General features: G+C 48.4%; 1 protein-coding gene across 1 annotated transcript in view; it reads right to left on the bottom strand.

Moving 5' to 3' along the window:
* Positions 1–12,472: 12,472 nt before the first annotated feature.
* MN1 (MN1 proto-oncogene, transcriptional regulator) overlaps positions 12,473–21,350 on the bottom strand; it is a 53,494-nt gene continuing 44,616 nt past the window's right edge. Inside the window, exon 2 of the mRNA XM_050745896.1 lies at positions 12,473–15,321. Coding sequence (XP_050601853.1) covers positions 15,140–15,321 — 182 coding nt within the window. The 3' untranslated portion in view covers positions 12,473–15,139. The remainder of the gene's footprint in view (positions 15,322–21,350) is intronic.

Raw genomic sequence — 21,350 nt, 5'->3', positions numbered from 1 at the left:
GGGAGCTGCCACTGTCTGCCTGGGTGACCTCTGTCAACGGTCTTCGCCTCTATGTCTCAGTTTCCTCCTCTGGAAAGTAGAGTTCATAGTACAGTCTGGCTCCTAGGGCTGTGAATATAACTCATCAGTGAATGTACAATGCTTGGATCAGGTCTCTGCACGTAGCAGGCATCATACATGCGTTTCCCATTATTGTTAATTACTAGTACCCCTATTTTGCAAAGAAGAAAACTGAGGTACGGAATGGTTAATCCTACCAGCAACAGCTGCTGACAAGTACCAAATGTTCCCTCAGAGCAGGCCTTGTGCAAGGCCTTTTTACTGCATTTCAGTTAGTTTGTACATTATATGCAGAAATCAGCCCCATTTTGCAGGCGAGGAAACTGAGGCTTGGAGAATGGCCACTCAGCTCGTGAGCAGCATATAGAGCTGATGAACTGTCTGCTACCCAGACCCCACCTTGGTATAACAAGGTTAATGCCCACTGCCAGACCCAGGCTCTAGTCCCTCCTGGGTCCTCCCTCCCTGTCAAAAAACAAGGTGACCACAGGGCCTTGCTGGGTGGGCGCAGGGTGATCCCTGTTTGCTCAAATCCTTACAAAGGTGCCAACAGGAGAGGCCCCCTTGCCAGTCCACAAGCTTGGAGCTCAGAGTTTCCCAAATGTATATCTGGTCAGCCATTCACCTCCTGGACAAACTTGGCCAAAAGACTGCACATCGCCAAGCTTCAGTTTCCCATCTGCAAACGAGGAAGGATTCTGAGGCCTTTGCTTGTGCGGCTGCCTGAGCATTGATTGTACAGTGAGCGGCTCACCAGCACTTGGTACACGGTAGGTAATCAACAACCCCTGGCTGTACAGATTCTGATACCAACCAAGGGCATCAGCAGTGTCCTCCCACCCCTAGCTGCAGTTTACCATTTTCAACGTCCCCCTTTTCATCTTTATCTTAGGTAAGTCTTGCCTTGAGAGGTACCCGGGACAGATGCCAGTTTAAGCTCATCTGTGAGATGAGAAAACCGAAGCCTAGGATAACCCACAGCACGGGCTTCCTTGCATCATCTGTCCAAACCCCACCATGTACCCTGCCCTGCCGGGCCAGGGCCTTCGGGTGGCTGCAGAGCAACAAGCAGAGGTTTGGCTGGGGAGGTGGATGGACCTGGGTTTGAGTCAGTTTTGTGTGTGACCCCAAGGCAAATCACTCCCTATCTCCAAGCCTCTGTTTCCTTCCCCGGAAAATGGGGTTGATGCATGAGAAGTCCCTGGACATGTGCTCCATGAGTGGCAGCTGGTGTCAGGGGCAGCACTTACAATCCCTTCCCCATCCCAGCAAGCCAGGAATGGTAGTGGAAACCCCGGACGCTTTATAACGTGGAGCTCCCAGCTCAAGTGAGAGAAGCAGCACGGCCATTCCTTTGTGGATCTGAAGGTCTCCTTTCCTGCATCCCTGACCCCAGCACTGTCCCCTCGGACCCATCCACTTCTGCACACACAGATCCTTGTGTCACCTTCCTTGGAAAAACAAAGTGAGATGAGTGGCTGACACCTAATGAGCTTTGTTGAGTGAAGACAGAGAACCTGGGAAATAGATGAGGCCCAGGTAATGAGGTAGCAGGTGAGGTCAGGACCAAGACAGACAACTTCAAGGGGACAGCCTGGGGTCCCAGGAGACAGTGATGAGGCAATGATGGAGCTGGCAGGGCCCTTCAGCTTGGGTTTTCTTTTTTTTCTTTTTTTTTTTTGAGACGGAGTCTTGCTCTGTCACCAGGCTGGAGTGCAATGGTGCGATCTAGGCTCACTGCAACCTCTGCCTCCTGGGTTCAAGCAATTCTCCTACCTCAGCCTCCCGAGTAGCTGGGATTACAGGCATGTACCACCACACCAAGCTAATTTTTTGTATTTTTAGAAGAGTCATGGTTTCTCCATGGTGGTCATGCTGGTCTCTTTTGGGTTTTTTGTTTTTTGTTTTTGAGTCTTGCTCTGTCGGCCAGGCTGGAGTGCAGTGGCACAACCTTGGCTCACTGAAACCTCCGTCTTCTGGGCTCAAGCAACTCTCCTGCCTCTTCCTCGTGAGTAGCTTGGGTTACAGGCATGTGCCACCAAGCCTGGCTAATTTTTGTATTTTTAGTAGAGATGGGGTTTCACCATGTTGGCCAGGCTGGTCTTGAACTCCTGACTTAGGTAATTCGCCCACCTCAGCCTCCCAAATTGCTGAGATTACATGAGCCACCACACCCAGTTTATCAGGCTGGTCTCAAACTCCTGACGTCAGGTGATCCACCCCCCTCAGCCTCCCAAAGTGCTGGGATTATAGGCATGAGTCACCGCACCTGGCACAGCTTGGGTTTTCAAATGCACCAGAGTAAGACGTTCAAGGGATGGAGACTGGATTCTGGAAGCCCCTTCCTATCCTGCCCCTTTGCAAACTCTGGGCCTAGTGGAATCGTTATCATCAAGGCCACGTTGGTGGTCCTCCAATTTGCCAGAGATGCTCCCACCACAGGGGCTTTGTCCTGCCGTTCTGATATCTGCTTGGCTCACTCCCCAACTTCCTCAGTCTCTTCCCCTGGCCGTCTTCAGGGAAGTATCTCTGAGAAATCCCCCATCACCCCCTATTGCCTTCCCCGCTGTATTCATCTTCATAGCAGAATTCACGCAGGACCTGTTGTGCGGTTTTGTGAGCACAACCATGAGCGGCCCCAGGAGTAGGCGTAAGCCAGAGTCAGCCTAAGCCATCAGCTCTCGTCCCCAGCCCCAAGCCTCAGGTCTCCACTCGTTAACCTCAACAACCACCAAAGGTGGGGAGGGCAGAGGGCATGGAGAAAGCAAGGGGAAACCACCAGTGGCCCCTTTCATTCCATCCGTATCTAGTGAGGACCTACTGGGTGCCAGGACCTGTGCCACCTGCTGTGGACCATGACGTGAACAAAACAAGGTTCATGCCACGTGGAGCTGCTCTCCTCTCCAGCTACCCTGGAGCCAGGCCACAGGATAGGAGACATTGCAAGGGAGGAGGCAAAGAGGTGGGATGTTTCATTCTGGCCCTTGCTTTGTTGCTGACCTTGAGCAAGACACGTGATTCTCTGAGCCTCTATTTCTTCACGTGTAAAATAAAGAAATTGAACGAGGTTTCTCGGAAGTCTGGAGCAGGGTGGCATGCGAGGTGCCCAGATGCAGTCTTAAGCAATTCCCAGCCTCCCAGTGATGAAGTCACTCCTTTTCCAAGTCTTTCCAAGACTTCCTCTTGCTATGTGGAGAAGGTCTCAGCTCAGTGCTGCTAGGTCTTCATCACTCTCATGAACACGTTGATCATGTAGAGAGAGTAGGTCTCAGGCCAGAGACCTTCAGCAGGCAATGGTGACGTTGCCGAGTTTTCGAAGTGGTCATTTTAGGATTGTAGTAGGACACATTGGTGTCTTTTTTCTAGATTCCCTCTCTGATCCATTCTCCAGAGGGAACATACTAAAATTCCAATGTAACCCCAGCTTAAAATCTGTCCTCACAGCAAAAGGATGGGACAAACAGATGAGTAGAACAGAGAGTCCAAAAACAGACCCCCACATACATGGTCAAATGATTTTCAACAAGGACACCAAAGCAATCCAACTGGGGAATGAAAAATCTCTTCAATGCATGGTGCCGGGACAACTAGATATCATGGAAATATTTTCAAAATCACCTTTGCCTCACACCATATGAAAATGTAAGTCAAAATGTGTCATAGAGTTAAATACAAGAGCTAAACTTAAAAGCATAAAGCTACTAAAAAAGACCCTAGAGAGGGCACAAAAGAAACTTGATAAAACAAACACTGTGACATTTTAAAACTTTTGCTTTTCGAAAGACACCGTGAAGAAAAGCCACAGACTGGGAGAAAATATTTGTAACACAGAGAAGGTGCTTGTATCTAGAATAGATAAAGAAACTTTTACAACTCAATAATAAAAAGGCAAACAATGTAATTAAAAAAAATGGGCAAAAGATTTGAACAGAAAGTTTCACCAAAGAAGATATACAGATAGCAAATAAGCACATGAAAAGATACTCAATATCATTAGAGAAATACAAATTATAACCTCAGTGAGATAGCACCTCACACACACCAGAATGGCTAAAGTTTAAAAAGCAGACAAAACCAAGTGTTAGCAAAGATGTGAGAAGGAACTAGAACGCTCACACATTGGTGTTGGGAATGCAAATGGTACAACCACTTTGAAAAGCAACTTGGCATTATCTGAAGAAGTGAAATGTATACCTCTTATATAACTCAGCCATTTCAGAAAGATGTTTAACTCTATGACAAATTTTGATTTTGATTTTCATATGGTGTAAGTCCATAAAGTTTTTGTCCACACAAAGACTTGTACACAAATGTTCATAGTAGTTTTATTCCTAGTAACCAAAAACTGAAAACAGCTCAAATGTGTATCAACAGATGAATGGATAAATAGACTGTGGTATGTCCATACAGTGAAATACTACTCAGCAATAAAAAGGAACAAACTACAACTAATATGCGCAAGCTCAAAAGTATTATACAGTGTGAAAGAAGCCAGACCCAAAAGAGTGCACACCCATTTATATGACATTCGAGACCCAAGAACAGGCAAAACTGATCAATAGTGATAGAAATCGGAGCACTGGTTGCTTTGGGGATTGAGGGGCTGAGTGGGAAGGAGCAATGGAGAACTTTCTAGGGAGCTTGTCATGTTATATCATCTCAATAGTGGTTTAGGTTACACAGGTGTATACATTTGTGAAAATACATCAAATTATACACAAGTACTGTGCATTTTATTGTTTATAAATTAAACCGTTGTTAGAATGTGAAAAGTGGGGGCAGTTCTGGGTTAAATCCACAAAGGAAAAAATCCTTGCAACATGTAAAATGGTTCAGCGCTGTAGAAAAGAGTGTGGCAGGCCAGGCGCGATGGCTCACACCTGTAATCCCAGCACTTTGGGAGGCCAAGACAGGCGGATCACAAGGTTAGGAGATTGAGACCATCCTGGCTAACATGGTGAAAACCCGTCTCTACTAAAAGACACAAAAAATTAGCCGGGCATGGTGGCTGGTGCCTATAGTCCCAGCTACTCAGGAGGCTGAGGTGGGAGAATGGCGTGAACCCAGGAGGCAGAGCTTGCAGTGAGTTGAGATCGCACCACTGCACTCCAGCCTGGGTAACAGAGCAAGACTCCGTCTCAAAAAAAAAAAAAAAAAAAAAAAAAAAAAGAGTGTGACAGTTCCTCAAAAACTTAAACATAGAATTATGATGCAACCCAGTAATTCTACTCCAAGAGAATTGAAAACACATGTTCACACAAAAACTTGTATACCTTCATAAAAACATTATTTGTAATAGCCAAAAGGTAAAAACAATCCAAATGTCCATCCACTAATGAATGAATAAACACAGGTGGCCTATATATATAATGGAGTAGTATTCAGCCATAAAAAGGGATGAAGTACTGTTACATGCTACAATTTAAATGAACCTTGAAAACATTATGCTAAGTGAAAGAAGTCAGACATGAAAGACCGCATATATATGATTCCATTTATATGAAATGTCCAGAATAAGCAAAATCATAGAGACAGGAAGTAGAAGCCTGGGCTCGGTGGCTCATGCCTGTAATCCCAGCACTTTGGGAGGCCAAGCTGGGTGGATCACCTGAGGTCGGGAATTTGAGACTAGCCTGACCAACACGGAGAAACCCCATCTCTACTAAAAATACAAAAATTAGCCTGGCGTAGTGGCACATGCCTGTAATTCCAGCTACTCGGGAGGCTGAGGCAGGAGAATTGCTCGAACTCAGGAGGCTGAGGTTGCAGTAAGCTGAGATCGTGCCATTGCACTTCAGCCTGGGCAACAGAGCAAGACTCTGTCTCAAAAAAAAAAAAAAGTAGATTCCTGGTTGCCATGGGGCTGGGAGAAGGACAGGATAATGGGGAGTGACTACTAATTGATACAAGGTTTCTTTTTGGGGTGATGAGAATGTTCTGGAATTGGATAGTAATGATGGTTGCACAACATTGTGAATATACTAAAAAGCCACCAACTTACATACTTGAAATTATTAAAATGGAGAATTTTATGTCATATACATTTTATGTAAATGTTACATACATTTTTTCTTCCATACATTTTTGGAAGAAAAAAAAGATTCTTCCGGGGTTCCTGGAGCACCTCATCAGGCTATGTTTTTGTTGCAGAGTTAGGGTCTTATCCTATTACACTGTGCTATAATGGAAGAATTTAATACTTACCCCAGTCACCTCCAAGTTGGATGAGGTCGGACTGGAGGTAAAGGCTTGATATCTCCCACACCCTCTGTCTCCTCTACAGCTCGATCATAGTGGCCCCAGGGCGGAGTCCTCCCAGCTGAAACTCTTGACAGCTAGGAAAATCTGTGCTTCACTCTGGTCTTGGGATCTTTTTCTAATCTTCGTAAAAATGCACTGGGATGAGCATCCTTCCTTGAACCTCCTCCAACTCACTAAGGACAGAGTGTCCACGTGACTCGTCTCCCATCCCCTCCCATGAGGCACTGGGGTATGCTGGGGCTGTCACCTGGTTAGGTGACCTCTTTACATTTTCCTGCTCCTTTTTGTGGGTGAGCATTCTCTCTTTTGCAGCCTGTGGCCACGGCCCCGCTAGACTCCCTACCCACCTTCACCCTTCCCAAAGCACCTAGAATGCATCCAATGGCATTAGGAGATCACGTGGTTTGACTTCTCCATTTCACAGATGGGGAAACTGAAGCCCTGAGATGTGAAGTCCTTCAGCCTCATACCAACAAGCAGCAGAGCCAAGTTTCAGACTGGGGATTTACTGAGCACCTACTAAGTGCTAGGCATTAGGCTAAGAAAGACTTTACAAACGTTACCTCTTTGGATCTTTCAAGGGGTAAGTGCCACAACCCCTTATAGCTCATCTTATAACTGAGGGAGCTGAGGTTCAGAGAGGTGCAGTAACTTGCCCAGGGACGCCCAGTAGTTATCCAAAGCCCACTCTATTTTTTTAATTTGTTATAGAGATGAGGCCTTGCTCTATAGACCAGAGTGAAGTGCAGTGACACAATCATAGTTCACTGCAGCCTCCAATACCTGGTCTTAAGTGATCCTTCTGCCTCAGCCTCCCAAGTAGCTGAAACCACAGGTGCATACCACCATACTTAGCTGATTTTTTTTTTTTTTGTATATATTTTGGAGACATTATCTCACTATGTTGCCCAGGCTGGTCTTGAATTCCTGGCCCCAAGCAATCCTTCTGCCTCAGCTTCCCCAGTTGCTGGGATTACAGATGTGAGCCTGGCAGTCCACTCTCATATCCACTCTGCTCTTCCTCCCCATTCAAAGGCTGAGTAATCCTCAAGGCACAATTTAATAGAGCCTCTAGACTAGCACTGTCCAATAGAAATAAAATAAAAGCCACATGCATAATACCCTAATTTGAATTTTTGAGTAGTCACATGTGTAGGTGTACACACCCTAAGATGACCCCCCATGAGTCATGTCCTAGTATAATCCTCTCACCTTAAGTGTGGGTGGAATCAATGATTTATTTCTCACTGACAGAATATGGCAAAGGTGATGGGATGTCACTCCTCTGATTCAGTTGCCTTATATGTCAAAAGGTGATGGGATGTCACTCCCATGATAACATCATGTTATATAAGACTCTGTCTCAGCAGGCTAGAGTGAGAGAATCTCCTGCTTGCCTTGAAGAAGCAAGCAGCCATGCTGTGAACAGCCAATGGCCCATATAATAGGGAACTTTCAGGATGTCTGGGAGCTGAAAGCAGCCCCAGTCATCAGCCAGTAAGAAACCAAGGCCCCCAGTTATACAGCCCCCAAGTAATTCTGCCAACAATTTGGATGAGCCTGGAAACGGACTATTCCCCAGTTGTGTCTCCAGATGAGAACACAGCCCACCAACATCCTGATTGCCATCTTGTGAGTCCCAGAGCAGGGAACCCGAATATGTCAGACCTGGATTCCCGATGCACAGAAACTAGGAGATAATAAATGGATGTTGCTCCAAGCCATTATGTTTGTAGGAATTTGTGATGTAGTAATAGAAAACTATGCTGAGCACAGTGGCTCACACCTGTAATTTCAGCACTTTGGGAGTCCAAGGTGGGCAGATCTCTTGAGGTCAGGGGTTCAAGACCAGCCTGGCCAACATGGCGAAACCCTGTCTGTACTAAAAATACAAAAATTAACCGGGCTTGATGGCACACACCTGTGGTTCCAGCTACTCAGGAAACTGAGGCAGGAGAATCACTTGAACCCGAGAAACAGAGGTTACAGTGAGCCCAGATCGTACCACTGTACTCCAGCCTAGGCAACAGAGTTAGACTCTGTCTCAAAAACAAAAACAAAACAAAACAAAAAAACACCTAATACAGCACATTTTTAAAGTAAGAAAAAGAAGTGAGATTATTTTATCAACATTTTAAAAGTATATCCAAAGTATTATTTCAACATGTAATCAATACACAAAATTTTAACTTTAATGAGATACTTTAAATTCTTTTGTGTTTTTCATACAAATCTTTGAAAGCTGGCATGTATTTTATACTTACAAAACATCTCAGTTTGGGTCAACCATATTTCAAGCACTCAGGAGCCACATGTGGCTAGTGGTGACCGTGTTGGGCAGCATATGTGTAGACATTTAATGGGCTGTTACCATATACCTGCATCACCTCCGCTTCAGTGCCCAGCATATGGTAGGTGCTCAAAGGAATCCACGATTCCTGAAGTTACAAAGGGTTGATAGTCACTGAGCACTTACGGTGAGCAAGACCTGTGCAAAACCCTCACTTGAGCCTCACTATCTCCCTATGAAGTGGTCATTACTATGAACATTCTCTCCACTTTACAGATGAGTAAACTGAGGTGCAAAGAGTCAAGGCTCTGCAGTCCAGACCCTGGGCTATGACCTGCTCATCCATCCACCCTAGGAATCTGAGGCCCACCCAGCATCCCACCACATCCAAAAGCCCCCTCTTCTCTTCACACACAACCCAAGTGACCCCAACCCAGAGTGACTTTAAGAAGCACTACACAAACGCCCATGAAAATGTCTCCTAGGCCTCAAGAAGGGGTGATGTCATTACTTCCCTGCCCCCTCTTTTCTCCTTTCCCTCCTAAGGACTGACCCATCTCTAACCAGGGTCCTCTCTTTTTCTAAATCCCTTAAAAACAAATTGAACTCAGAATGAAGCTTCTGATAACTTGCAGTTGAGGGCATAGGGCCGCAGATGTCCAAATTCAATGGGGCCTTGGGCCACCAGATCCCTGTCACCTCAGGGACCATCATGGTGCAACCCTGCTGTAGAGAAAGAAAAATGGAAGCCCAAAGCAGTGTCTCTCCAGGATACACTTTGAATTTCCTGTGGTATTTAGTCCAGAATCTTTCTTCAGATAACGTGGCCCCTTCTGAGGCTGCAAAAATGGAATTCGCTCAACATCCATCTGCCACAGATGGACAGTGTACCTTCCTCATACTCTGCACTATGCATGGGTCCTGTCCAGGTAGGGCCACCACCCTCCTAATCCAAGCTGGGCCAGGGTCCTCGGCTGCCTTCTACCCCCTCGTTCCCGTAGACTGTCAACTCAGAATGAAGAAGGCATTGTTTCTGAGGTGTGAGATGGGTGTTTCTCTGTTAGTATGGAAAGACCCCACCAGCAATGTGGGCCAGCCTAGACCCCATCCTTGTCCTCCCCAGGGCCAACATGTATCCCAATGTCATGTGCAACCCCCACAATGTGCCAGTCTGTGCCATAGTCCTTTGGTTCTTAGGCCCTCTTAGAGTTCATTCATTCACTCATATGTTCATTTCACACCAACCTGAAGTCTCCCAGATGCCCATACCCAATACTCATCATTCTTTCACATTCCTTTCTCCTTCCTTGGGTTCTGATCATGATCATATACCACTGTCACTCTGAGCAGGAGACCTTTAAAGGTTAAAGAGATTTTTTAAGCTTCTTCCAAATTTAGGTGACTATAGAGGCTTCATCTGTAAAACTTTATATTCTGATAAATATGCCATTACCTATATAAAGAAAACTTGAAAAGTTGAAAAAAAAATACAATAAAACTTCTGCAAAATTAGGCTCAGTTTACGTGCTGGGATGAATAGGATGAGAACTCCTATTCATCCTCCAAAACCCTCTCTGGACATGCCCTGCTGGAGAAAGCCTTTTCCAAGCCTCCCACATGGGGTTCATGAATCTCTGAGTGACATCTATACTTTGTAGCGCCATGGGTTACTGGGCATATTCCCTTCACTTTTAACTGTCAACGTACTTGTCCATCCACTCCTATTCCCTCTTTCTAGACTGTATTTTAAGAGCAGGATGATTCATGATCTCCATGACAACTGGAGTCAGAGACACTTTTTGACGGCACATCCTTGTACACTTCATCTCCCCGAGCCTATTGCCTCATCTGGGATATGGGATGAATCTGCCCTGGCATGAGGTTGCCATGAGGATTAAATGAGAAAATATTAGTCTGTAAAGTGCCTAGTACTGAGTGTGGCTCTCGATTCATGGCAGTTTTATTACCTAGATCCTCCGCTTCTGCCACATAATAGGAGCTGAATACATCTGTTGAGCTAGAATGAAACGGTTTGAATTGCCTGCACCTATATGGTGTCCTTTGGTTACCAGTGAGGGGTGAACCCAGGTCTCTGAGTCAGTCCCAGGGAAGCAAATTTCCTCCATGGTCATTCTATCCTGTAGACGGGTCACAGGAAGTGGAAACACCATGTCTAACTCTGAAGGGTCTGGAAGATGTGTCCTACCACATGCCAGTGGAAAGGTGTCACCAGGTGTCAGAAGGGGGCTGGCACTGCCTGTTCCCGCTCTGTGCCTAGCACTGTGCTCAGGAGTCTTCCCATAGACAGCTCTGTGGGGTCATAACACTCTTTCTGTCCACTCTACAGCCAAGAAAACTGAGGCTCAGAGAGAGTACACTGCCTACCACCTGGAGACCCAGTGCCCGCAGAGGTTTTTCCACTCAGGATTCCAGCCCCAGTGACAAAGCAACTATGGCGGGTAATCTTCCTAAATGTGTTCTTTGCTCCTGAGATAGGGAATTTCCTGGATGTCATTAAACATTTTACCAGCTTAATGCCAGTCTGGGGAGCTTCTGTGAACACACTGCATTAGTGTGATGTTTTCCGGGGTAGAGTCATTGGAGATATGTGTAAGCTATTTGCCTCCACACTGAATGGCCGCACTGCAGCTCTCAATCTGCCGCCATCATTTCTGACTCATCTTCCTGCTCCAACCTGGCATCGGGCCCACCTACATTAGCCCTCTGGTCTGCTGCGGGCTGTGAAAGAAGGTAACTGCACCTGTTATAATTATGTGTAAAATAAGAGTTCAGACGTTCTGATTCAGCAGTCTAGCACAAGGCCAGAAATCTGGAGTTAACAAGAGCCCTTAAGTGTTTCTGCGGCCAGGGTTCTGTGGACCATGCTTTGAGAAACACTGAGAGGTAAAGGTCCAAAAGGGAAGAACAGGGAGGGTCTGCAGTGGCCTCAGGTCTGAGGCTGCAGATGCTGGAGTGAAGCCACTGCCCAAAGCGTGGCCCATAGGCAAACCGATCCTTTTACAGGGCTGGTGCTCACAGTGAGCTTCCAGCTAGATGTTACTTGCTCCACTCTAGAAACAAAAAACTAGGGGCTTAAGCCAGTTAAGCCGTTTGCCCAAGGTTCATGGCTGTAAGCAGAGGAAGCAGCATGCGCCCCAGGACAGCGCGACTCCAGACCGCCATCAGCTGCCCTGTGGTCAGGTCATGGTGCTGATGCTGATGCTTTATGCTTATGAAGCACTTCCTACGTGTTGTGTCCAATACATTGTCTCCAATAACCACCCCATGAGCTAGACCCCTTTCAAAGATGAGGAAACGCTGGAGCTGAGAAGCTGCATAACTTGCAGGAGGTTCCCAGGCTTACTAGGATCTGAAACTCAACACTAGAACTCAGAAACGTAAGCATCACCCTACACAGCCACTTGGGGGGCACTTCCCTTGCCCCTCCCTCCTACATGAGTCAGATACAGGGTTCTTGGCTCCCAAAGGATCTTTCCCCCAAGGAGACGTTGGGCAATGTTCAGAGAGTTTTTTTTTTTTGGTTGCCACAAGGGTGGGAGGTGCTACTGGCATGTAGTAGGTGGAGGTCAGGAATGCCGTTCAACCTCCCAAAATGCCTAGTTGCCCCCTTTACACTCCAGCAAAGAATGAACAGGCCCAAAATGTCAATAGTGCCAAGGCTGAGAAATACTGAAATGACCCAACTTAGGACAACATCAGTACACACACACAGACACACACACACTACAGCATCCAAACCTACACCCGTACATCCCATAGAATCTGAAGAGATTGATGTAAAAAGGGGATAGAGTTGGGGGGAAACAAAGCAAGCAAGCCCCACCCACAAATATACCACAGTCACCATTAACGTCATATTTATTGTTATTTAACTGCTCAGGAAAACATATACAGGTATATACAATATGCAGGAATACAGAAGACTGCACTTTACATATTTTTTTAAAAAAGAAAGAAAAAAATAACACTCAATTTCATGAGCTATTGTCACAGTCTTCCAACCAAGCATTTCAGAAATGAATTTCTTTTAAGAGTCAAAAAAGATTACAGGATTGCCTAACACACAGCAGAGTTAAGTTTTCATATTTTACATGTGCAATAACATTTTCGTTTTCTTTTCTAAAGAGTTTGCTATGCAGTACTGATTACCAGTGTTCGGAGTCTAGTGTGTTGGGTGTGTTTTTCATTTACTTTTATTCTTTCCATTAAACCAAATTTAATGAAATAACATCCTTTTGCTTAAGGCTATTTTTAAAGCTGTTTCATTCTGGGGGTCGTGGGGAGCGAGAAAGTTTTTAAAACTTCAGGGGTTTCCGAGGTTGCCAGGACCATCAGCTAATTGGCAAAGTGTTGATGACTCAACGCTGGGAAAGTCAAAGACAGAAGTTAAGACACTTTGCTCCCCGGCCTTAAGCAATTAAGGAGAAATCATTCCTGTTTCAAAAGTAAAATGATGAAGCTCTCAAACAGCTGTACACTGCAGAATCAGAGCGGTCACGGAGTTTTGTCCACAATACGGTCAACTCTCCCACAGCCCACGGTGGGGGAAAATTCTCTTCCCTTTCCATTCCTTTTGTAGCAGAACGCAGGAACTGCCTTGGCTCATACCTTTCTCGCTGATCAATTCATGCCACCTGCTTTGTCTGCCCTCTGAAGCCGGGGTTTGCCCCAGGTCAAGACTGCCCAGGCAAGAACCACAGACTCAGACCCCAGCCAAAAGGGCCGGCAGAAGGAAAGAGGGGAGAAGGGAGGGGAAAGAGTGAGGTTTTTCTGAAAGCTCCTCTCCCTTTGCTGAAGAGTTCTTTGAAATAAACAATGTGGGTGTTGTATGGTGAGCCCAGAGCCTTCAGGTCACTTGCTAAAAAAAGCCCGGATCTGCAAACTCTGAGGACCTAGAGGGGGTGGAGGAGCTCAAAGTGGAGCGTTTTAGTAAGACAGGCTCGATAACAACAACTGAAATTAAATATAACCATCACCGATTTGGGTGAAGTGGTATCAGTCACTTCTTGTCTAACCCACCCGGGAATCTATATGCCCCCCACCACAAGCCATAAATGGCTTTTGCAGGCATCAACAGCACCCAAAAGTGCCTGTCCATGACAACCACCACTCATCTCTGCTCAAAGCAGTTATTCCTTTGTGAGATGCTTGGGACATGGCTCTAGTTTTGCAACAGGGTAAGATTCCATCAAAAGTTAGGGAGGGGGCAGAGGAATTCCAGGGTTCAAAACTAAAAGGCGTAGGAATCAGTCATTTTATTATATTCTCTTTCTTCGTCCTCTAGCCCTCGGGAGTCTGCAGATCCCTGCAAAGAAAGACACCCGGGCTCAGAGAAGGCTGAGCAGGCTGAGCAAGAGGGTGCCTCATCCCTCCCGGGGGTGGGGTTGCCCAGGTTGGACTGGGGATGGAATGGGAGAGGTGGAGGAGATACACACAGTCCCCTCCTTCTTCCCTGGGATGCCCGGCCAGGAACAGCTTTCAGAAAAGGGAAAGGGCTGAGAACTCAGCCTCCTCCAACTCCAGCGCCCGAGGCACAGCTGGCCTGACTGCAGCAAGGACAGCAACCTGGCTCCAAAGACTGCAGGCTGGGAGCACACCATCCCCCATGCAGACCAAAGGCTGCTTAGCACAGCGTGAAAATGCAGGGCCTGGGCATTTGCGAGGAGGCCCAGAAAAGGAGAGAAAACACTACTGTCGAACATTCCAACTCCTTCCCACAGAGCAGAGCTGGACACGTCCTCACGTCCATCGCAGAGAGGGGCGGCTTCCAGCAGGAGAAGAGAGAACCCAAGTGGAAGGGAACTGAAGGCTGAGCACTGTGTTTGCAGGAATGAAAATATATTTTCTTAGGGAACAGACAAAACAAAATCCCAGGCGGAATACCTAAGGGGGGCATTCACTGTTTGGCTCCTGCCTAACTGATGACACTTGGGTGTCAATATATAATATTGTGAAGACAATTTGACTTTCACCCGGCAATATTCCAGAACTACTATTCTCCAGGATTTCCATTTTAATAAGCAGTGAACAAAGCAAAAAGAAAATAAAAGGGGAGGGGGGAAGAAAAGGAAAAAGAATAAAAAAGAAAGCAACTCTTGTCTTATTATGAAATAACAATACTTGGACATACAGCAGCATGAAAATAAAACAAGGAAAGAGGTCATCTAAAAAATGTATGCCAAGATTACCAAAACATGGGGAGTATCTAGAGGAAAAAGGCTTAAGCAAAAGTTTGCTAACTGCAGAAGGGTTAACACTGGTAACATACTGTGGCAGACAAGTTTCTTTTTTAAAAAAACTTTTGAGATTCCCCCCCCCATTTTAAATTAACCCTTTCCGGTCCATATGCCACTAAGCAGGTACCAACCTAGAGAAAAAAAAAAAAAATCATACACTCAGCAATAGTGGCCCTTTCAAATTAACAGAGGGGTAGGGTCAGGTTGAGGGGGAAGGAGACAGAGAAGGGGAGGGGAAGGGCCTGGTAGAGGAGGGGGTCTTTCTTGTCATTCAAGTTAGGGCGGCCACAAATGTCCCGAATCTGTTGGAGATGTCAGAATGCAGGGACCGCCAGGTGGGCACGGAGGCCCGAGCCTTGGCGTCACCCACGTCGTCTGTGCAGTGGACAGACAGGCACTGCAAGTGGCTGCCAGGCTGGGTTGCTGAGGCCTTGTTTGCCGGGAGGTCGTGGGCTGTGGAGAGAGAAGGAAGAGAGGATATTAGTGGCACGCTCATCTCTGAGGGACACCATAATGGGGGCCAAAGTGGCAGAGGCATACAAGGGAGGCACCGTCCACGCCCTCTTTCCATGGCTAAAGCTGGTCCCAGAGGATCTAGAGATGTTGTTTCGAATCCTCTTGCTGTTACCTCTGATTCATCTGTGAGATCTCAGCCAAGGGAAGACCCCCCTGTTGGGCCTCAGTTTCCCCACTGGGAAATAGGAAAGTGAGGCAGGATAAACTCAAGAGTTTGCCCATCTCTGATGCACCAGAGTTCCCAAAAGATTAACTGGACATGATCTAAGTCAGGAATGCTTCCTGGAGGAGGGGCATCTAAACTGGGCATCAAAGGATGTGTAGGAGTTCGCCACATGCCGTGAAAGGGTGGAGGGGAGGATTGTCTGGGTCCAGAACACAGCCTGTTTGTGTGTCATCCTCTGGACAGACATTTGCTCAGGGTCTACCATGAGCTGGGAACTTTCTTAAAATGTGCCAGACTGCATACCAACTCCAGGAGTAAGGATGATCACCTCTGCTTTATAGCTAAGAAAACTGAGACTCAGAGAGGGAAAATGACTTGCCCCAAGTCACATAGGAGAAAGTGTGGAGTCACAGCACCCTTCCCAGAGGAGCAGGAAGGATGGAGAAGGTGCCTGTGGACACCCAGCTTGGCACAGCTGAGTCACAAAGACTAGAAACCCACAGCTCCCCAAGCCCCAAGTGCTCCCCAATCCTCAAGCACTCCCCAAGCCCCAAGCACTCCCCAGGACTTTCCAATTGCTCCCTTTTCAGCCCCCTCCCACCTCTGAAGGTTCTGCCCCTCACTGGTGTGCAGGGGCTGAGGCTCCATGGAAGTGACTTTGAGAGTGAGGACATGGGAGAGGAGGAGCCCTTCAGGACACCTGCCTATGTCTTTCATTCCCTCCTATGCTCTGGCCATAGCTTTCTCAGACTCCATTTTACAGATGAGAAGTCTGAGCCCCAGAAAGGCACAGAAACTTTCCTGGGGTCACACAGCTCCAACGTAACAGCTGAGAGAATCCAGTTCTAGCTCCACAAAGGGACCCGAGGCCAGTCCCCTCCTCTGAAAATGGGGGTGTCTGCCCGGCTCATGCACCTCCTTATCATGGCTAGTCAACTAGGCTGTTAATATGTACAAGGTGTTTGTATAAACTATAAAGTGCTATCTTCACAAGGACAGAGGGTGAAGTGTTCAGAGCAGGAAAGACAGAGAATCTGAGCTCCCCGGTCAGACCAGCACAAAAGCACCATTCTCAGCTGCTACATGAAAGGACTCTGGGTGCCTGGGGTGGGGGAGTCTATTCCTCTCCCATACCCTTAATGAAAATCCCCCGATCCCCCTTCTCATTGAGTCACACAATGCCAGAAAGCACCACAGATCACAGGGATGTCTGTGTTAGACGTGCTTGAGGAGAAAGGAGTCTGACAACCATTCACATCTTAGTATAAATTAGACCAGAGCAGGCAATTTGCAGGACTTCTCATTTACGGCTACCATGTGACCACTGGCTCTGTCCTGAGACCTGCCATATGTCAATGAAGAGTCTCATTATTCTCATTTCCTAGAGTCTGACTTTAGAGTATGCCCACGGTCACACAGCCTGGAAGGGACAGAAAGCTGGGTTTGAATATGGGCTGATGTTGAATTTCTGCCTCAGTAGAAGTGAAAAAAAGCTGAGATTGGGGGCAGGGGGCTCTGCTCCAGGTGAGGGAGCACACCCAGATACTGAACTCCACGACCGGCCTGCCCTCAATCCTCTGTGCAAGCCCAGCCAAGGGCCCTGTGCCAGGCAGGAGTCACCCGCCCGCCCTGCCCTCTGGGATTAAGCAGGAGGCCTCCCCCAGGAGCTGAGCCACTGCGTGCAGAGAAAATCCTCCCAGAGGGATGGGCCCAGGCAGTTGAGGACAGGCCACGACTAACTGGGCTTGGGGCCCCCACCCTGGAGCCCCAGAGACACCTTGCTTTGAGATCTGCATGCTGGGAGGAGCTGGAGCTGGGGAGGAAGGCGCCTTCCTTGGCCACTTCATTCATTCATGCAATTAACATGCCTTTATTGAGGACCTTCTATATGCCGGGCATGGTACAAGCCTGCGGATCTAACATGGAACAGGATAGACACTGTCCCCACCCTTCTCCTGGAGCTGATGGTGAGGCCCGGAAACAGTATCTCTTTGTGACCAAAGCACAGTCACTTTGGAGTCACAGCCCCACTACTATGTGGCCAAGGCTCTTCTGGACCTCAGTTTCCCCACTGGTAAAATGGGGATGACGTTATCTCCCCTGGGGCCTTGTAATGGCCTGGCACACAGAGAGACCCCCAAACAGTGCTGCTGGGGCTGTCTTTCGTATCTGGGAGGGTCAGAGGTGAGGGGGGCTTTGCAGCCACTTAGAAGCCCCTAAAGCCCCATTACTTCCTGGGGCCCAGCCAGGTGGGCATGTTCCTGGCCATGAAACAGGAGTCTTTGCCCCATTTCACAGAAGGAGAAACTGAGGTTCTGAATCCAAGGTTTCAAAGCTAGTTCGTAGTGGTGAAATCTGGATGCTGTTAAGATCCAGGTATCGCCTGGATACCTTCTTCCTGGGGAGAAGGTACCCCAGGAAGCTTAAGGCATCAGAGGCAGGGTTTCCAGGAACATGGCAGGCCCTGGATTCTGGCAATACTGAGGCACAGTGCCCGAACCTTTGCTCTTGAACCCATGCTTGCCTTGTTCCCAGTGACCCCTCCACCCTCCCCTGCTTAATATCTCCAAAGGAACTTTATTCCAGCACTGCAAGATCTGGATTGGTGGGGGTGGGGTGAGGGAAGTAGTATCTGCCACAAAGAGAAAGAAAGAAAATCTGAAAGGGGGTTATTTCCCCAACTTTGCACACATTATCTCAAGGAATGAACACAGCAATGCTTGTGCCCACTTTACAGATGAGGAAACAGACTCCGAGGGATAAAGCTCCTTGCCAAAGGAGAGAGAAACTCTTTGCTCTGGGGCTGCAAGCACCCAGAAGGTGAAAGAAAATTCCTGAGCAACACACCGGGCAGAGGAAGCTGCGTCTGCCAAGCGATGGGTAAGACAGACCCAAATGGCCAGATTTTCTAAAGATGCTTTCAGACATCAGCGTGCGGTGTGCTAATGCCAGAAACCATTGCCGTTCTTATTAGGGGTGGACTTAATGAGGGCGTCCCAGGCACACAACTGAACACTTCTGTGTATTATCTAACTCCATCCCCCAGCAAGCCCATCAGTGGGGGGGCCCCTTCTCCCCACCCTGGCAGGGCCACCCTGGGCTCAGAGAGGGCGAGAGGCTTGCCAGATGTCACAAAGCATGGGTGCAGGATTCCCCAGCCTCTGCCTAGAATGAGCAAGAGAGCCTACCAGTCTGGTATCCACAGGGAACATTTTTAAGAGAGAATATTATTCTTCAGTTCTTGACAACCCAAGCATGACCGAACTCATCCTCCCGCCGGATTCATTCCAGCTAGGGGGACCTAACACGCCCTCAGACCGCGGCTCCCCAGGGCTGCCGAGTCGCTGCCGATAAATCAGTCTCACGGAAGCCGCCTCAAGTCACGGCCTGCCCCAGCTCCAGAGAGGCCCTCAGTCTCCACTCCTTGAGGCGGCAAGCATGCCAGCCCCCACACCAGGACCCAGAGATAAAACCACCCCCTTCCCAAGCTCCCAGGGTTGAGGGAGACCCTGGAGTCACTCAGCGCCCGGCACTGGCAGACACCACAGAACCCAGTGGGTGCTGTTCTGTTTTCCACTTGATTATCAGCCTCCCCCATCAGACTGTGGCCATGTGGAGAGGGGCAGGTTTGGCCTGTTCACCTCTGGATCCTGCATGCGCTGGGCCCTCAGTTGGGTCCAGTGCACTGACTGTGAAGTGCCCTTCATCCCCATTTGACAGATGAGAAGACTGAGGCTTGAAGGGGCAGGAGCTACCCACGGGTCACCCAGGGTCAGGTCACCAGCTCTAGGGGTGTGGCTCTCTCCTCTCAGCCCAGGATTCCCAGCTGGTCAGGCCAGGGTGGAATCCCAAATGCCCTGTACCTAGGCAGCTCCTGTCTGCAGAGCCACAGTTTCCTCATCTGCAATTTGGGGATGGTGATTCCTGCTGAGTCCGGCTAACAGCAGCGTGGGGCGACCTCACAAGAGACTGGCAATACCATGTACATGTTGGGGGGTCAGTCCCAGAGGCTGGGGCGACGTTGTCTCAAAACAGATAACCTTTCGTGTGCCTCACTTGATTCAGGCAGCACTGGGCGGGGACGGGGGGGCGTGAGGGGAGGGGCCTCTGGTTCTTGGGGACTGATGGGCACGCCTGCCCAGCAAGGAAAGACTGAAGGATGGTTTTTAAGGACAGATACGATCAGAAAGAACCACCTCACGCCCCATGCCCAGGGTCAAGGCCCAGAGCTGAGACAGACACCCCTGCTGTTTCTCCTCCCAAAAGCACTTCTCAGCTTTTCTTCATGGCACAAATCCTTGCTGATCTTCCAGCCTCTTCCTACTACCCCGTCACCCCTGCCCTGAACACCACAGCATTTCTTCTGGTCATCATGCTGCAGAGGTTCAGGCTGCCCCCTGCTCACCCCGCTGCAATCACAAGACCCACGTCGGACTCTGTCTTCCAAACTTCTCCATCCACAATGGAGACAGTAAGTTCCATTAAGGGAAGGAGAGAACCAGGAGCAGGCGCCAAAAAAAGCAATTGCGTGAATAACTCCAAGTCACTCCGTTTCTCTTACAGGGTTCAACAATGATAGCGGCCACCATTCGTGGAGCAAGGAACTTTTGGGCACATCACTTCATCTCTCAGAACCTTGGCTCTACGAAACGGGGAAAATAATAGGACCGGCCGTCATGGAGGCAGTTAGGAGAATTTAGTGAAATGATCCATGCAAAATGCTTAGCACGTGGGGCACTCCTGCCAACACTGGCTCTGAGTACAGCCTGTCGATGCTGTTGGCCAGCCTGCAGGTGACAGTGGGGACCTGCAGGGCTGGGTCCAGGGAGGGCTGAGTGACCCTTCTGCAGGCTGTGCCTGGGGTGAAGGGAGAATGGAAAAGGGACGTTTACCTGGGGATGTTGCATTTTAAATTTTGCTTCCAGAGATGCCACCCACCCGTAGAGGGGGCCGAGTTTTCTTTTTTTCTTTAAAGTCAGCAAAATAGGCCTCATCATCACCCTGCTCTGCACTAAAATCCCCGGACCAGGTTTCCATGTGGGTGAGCCATGTGCTCAGGCGTCGTGAGCCGGGCGGAGGTGGCTGCCACCTCCCACGCCAGGCAAAGGGCTGCCTTGGTGGTTCTCCCAGCCACAGTTCCACCATTGAACCCCAGGGAAGGAGACTCCTGACCCAGCCACCTCCTGCCCTGCTGCCTACCTGAGGGAAAGCCAGGGGCATTTGGGGGGAAGGACAGAGCCCAACAATTGCCCATATCAAGGGCTCCCTGGGTACTCCCCCAGAGCATGGCCCAGGCCAGGTGCTAACCTCTTCTGTCATATGGGAAGAATAAGAGAACCTACCTCACGGGCTGCTAGAAGGATTAAGTGAGATGATAGCTGGAAAGCCTTCAACATACGGTGAGCCCTTTGTCAAAAAAGGGTAGCTGCTCTGACACTTACCATTCTTCTGTTGTTGCTGTTGCTGTTTTTCTTTTAGAGACAGAGTCTCACTCTGTCACCCAGGCTGGAGGGCAGTGGCATAAAAAAAAGAACTCACTGTAACCTCAACCTCCTGGCGTCAAGCAATCTTCCCACTTCATCCTCCCAAGTAGCTGGGACTATAGGTGCCCACTACCACACCTAGCTAATTTTTTAAAATTTATTTTGTAGAGATGAGGATCTCACTATGTTGCCAAGTCTAGTCTTGTATTCCTGGGTTCAAGCAATCCTCCCATCTCAGCCTCCCGAAGTGCTGGGATTACAGGGGTGAGCCACCATGCCTGGCCACGTTTTTCCTTCTAATCCCCTAACCTGGTACT

The sequence above is a fragment of the Macaca thibetana genome, chromosome 10, assembly GCF_024542745.1.
Source record: "Macaca thibetana thibetana isolate TM-01 chromosome 10, ASM2454274v1, whole genome shotgun sequence".
In the NCBI taxonomy this organism is placed as follows: Eukaryota; Metazoa; Chordata; class Mammalia; order Primates; family Cercopithecidae; genus Macaca; species Macaca thibetana.
This window is presented reverse-complemented; position numbering and strand designations above follow the sequence as displayed.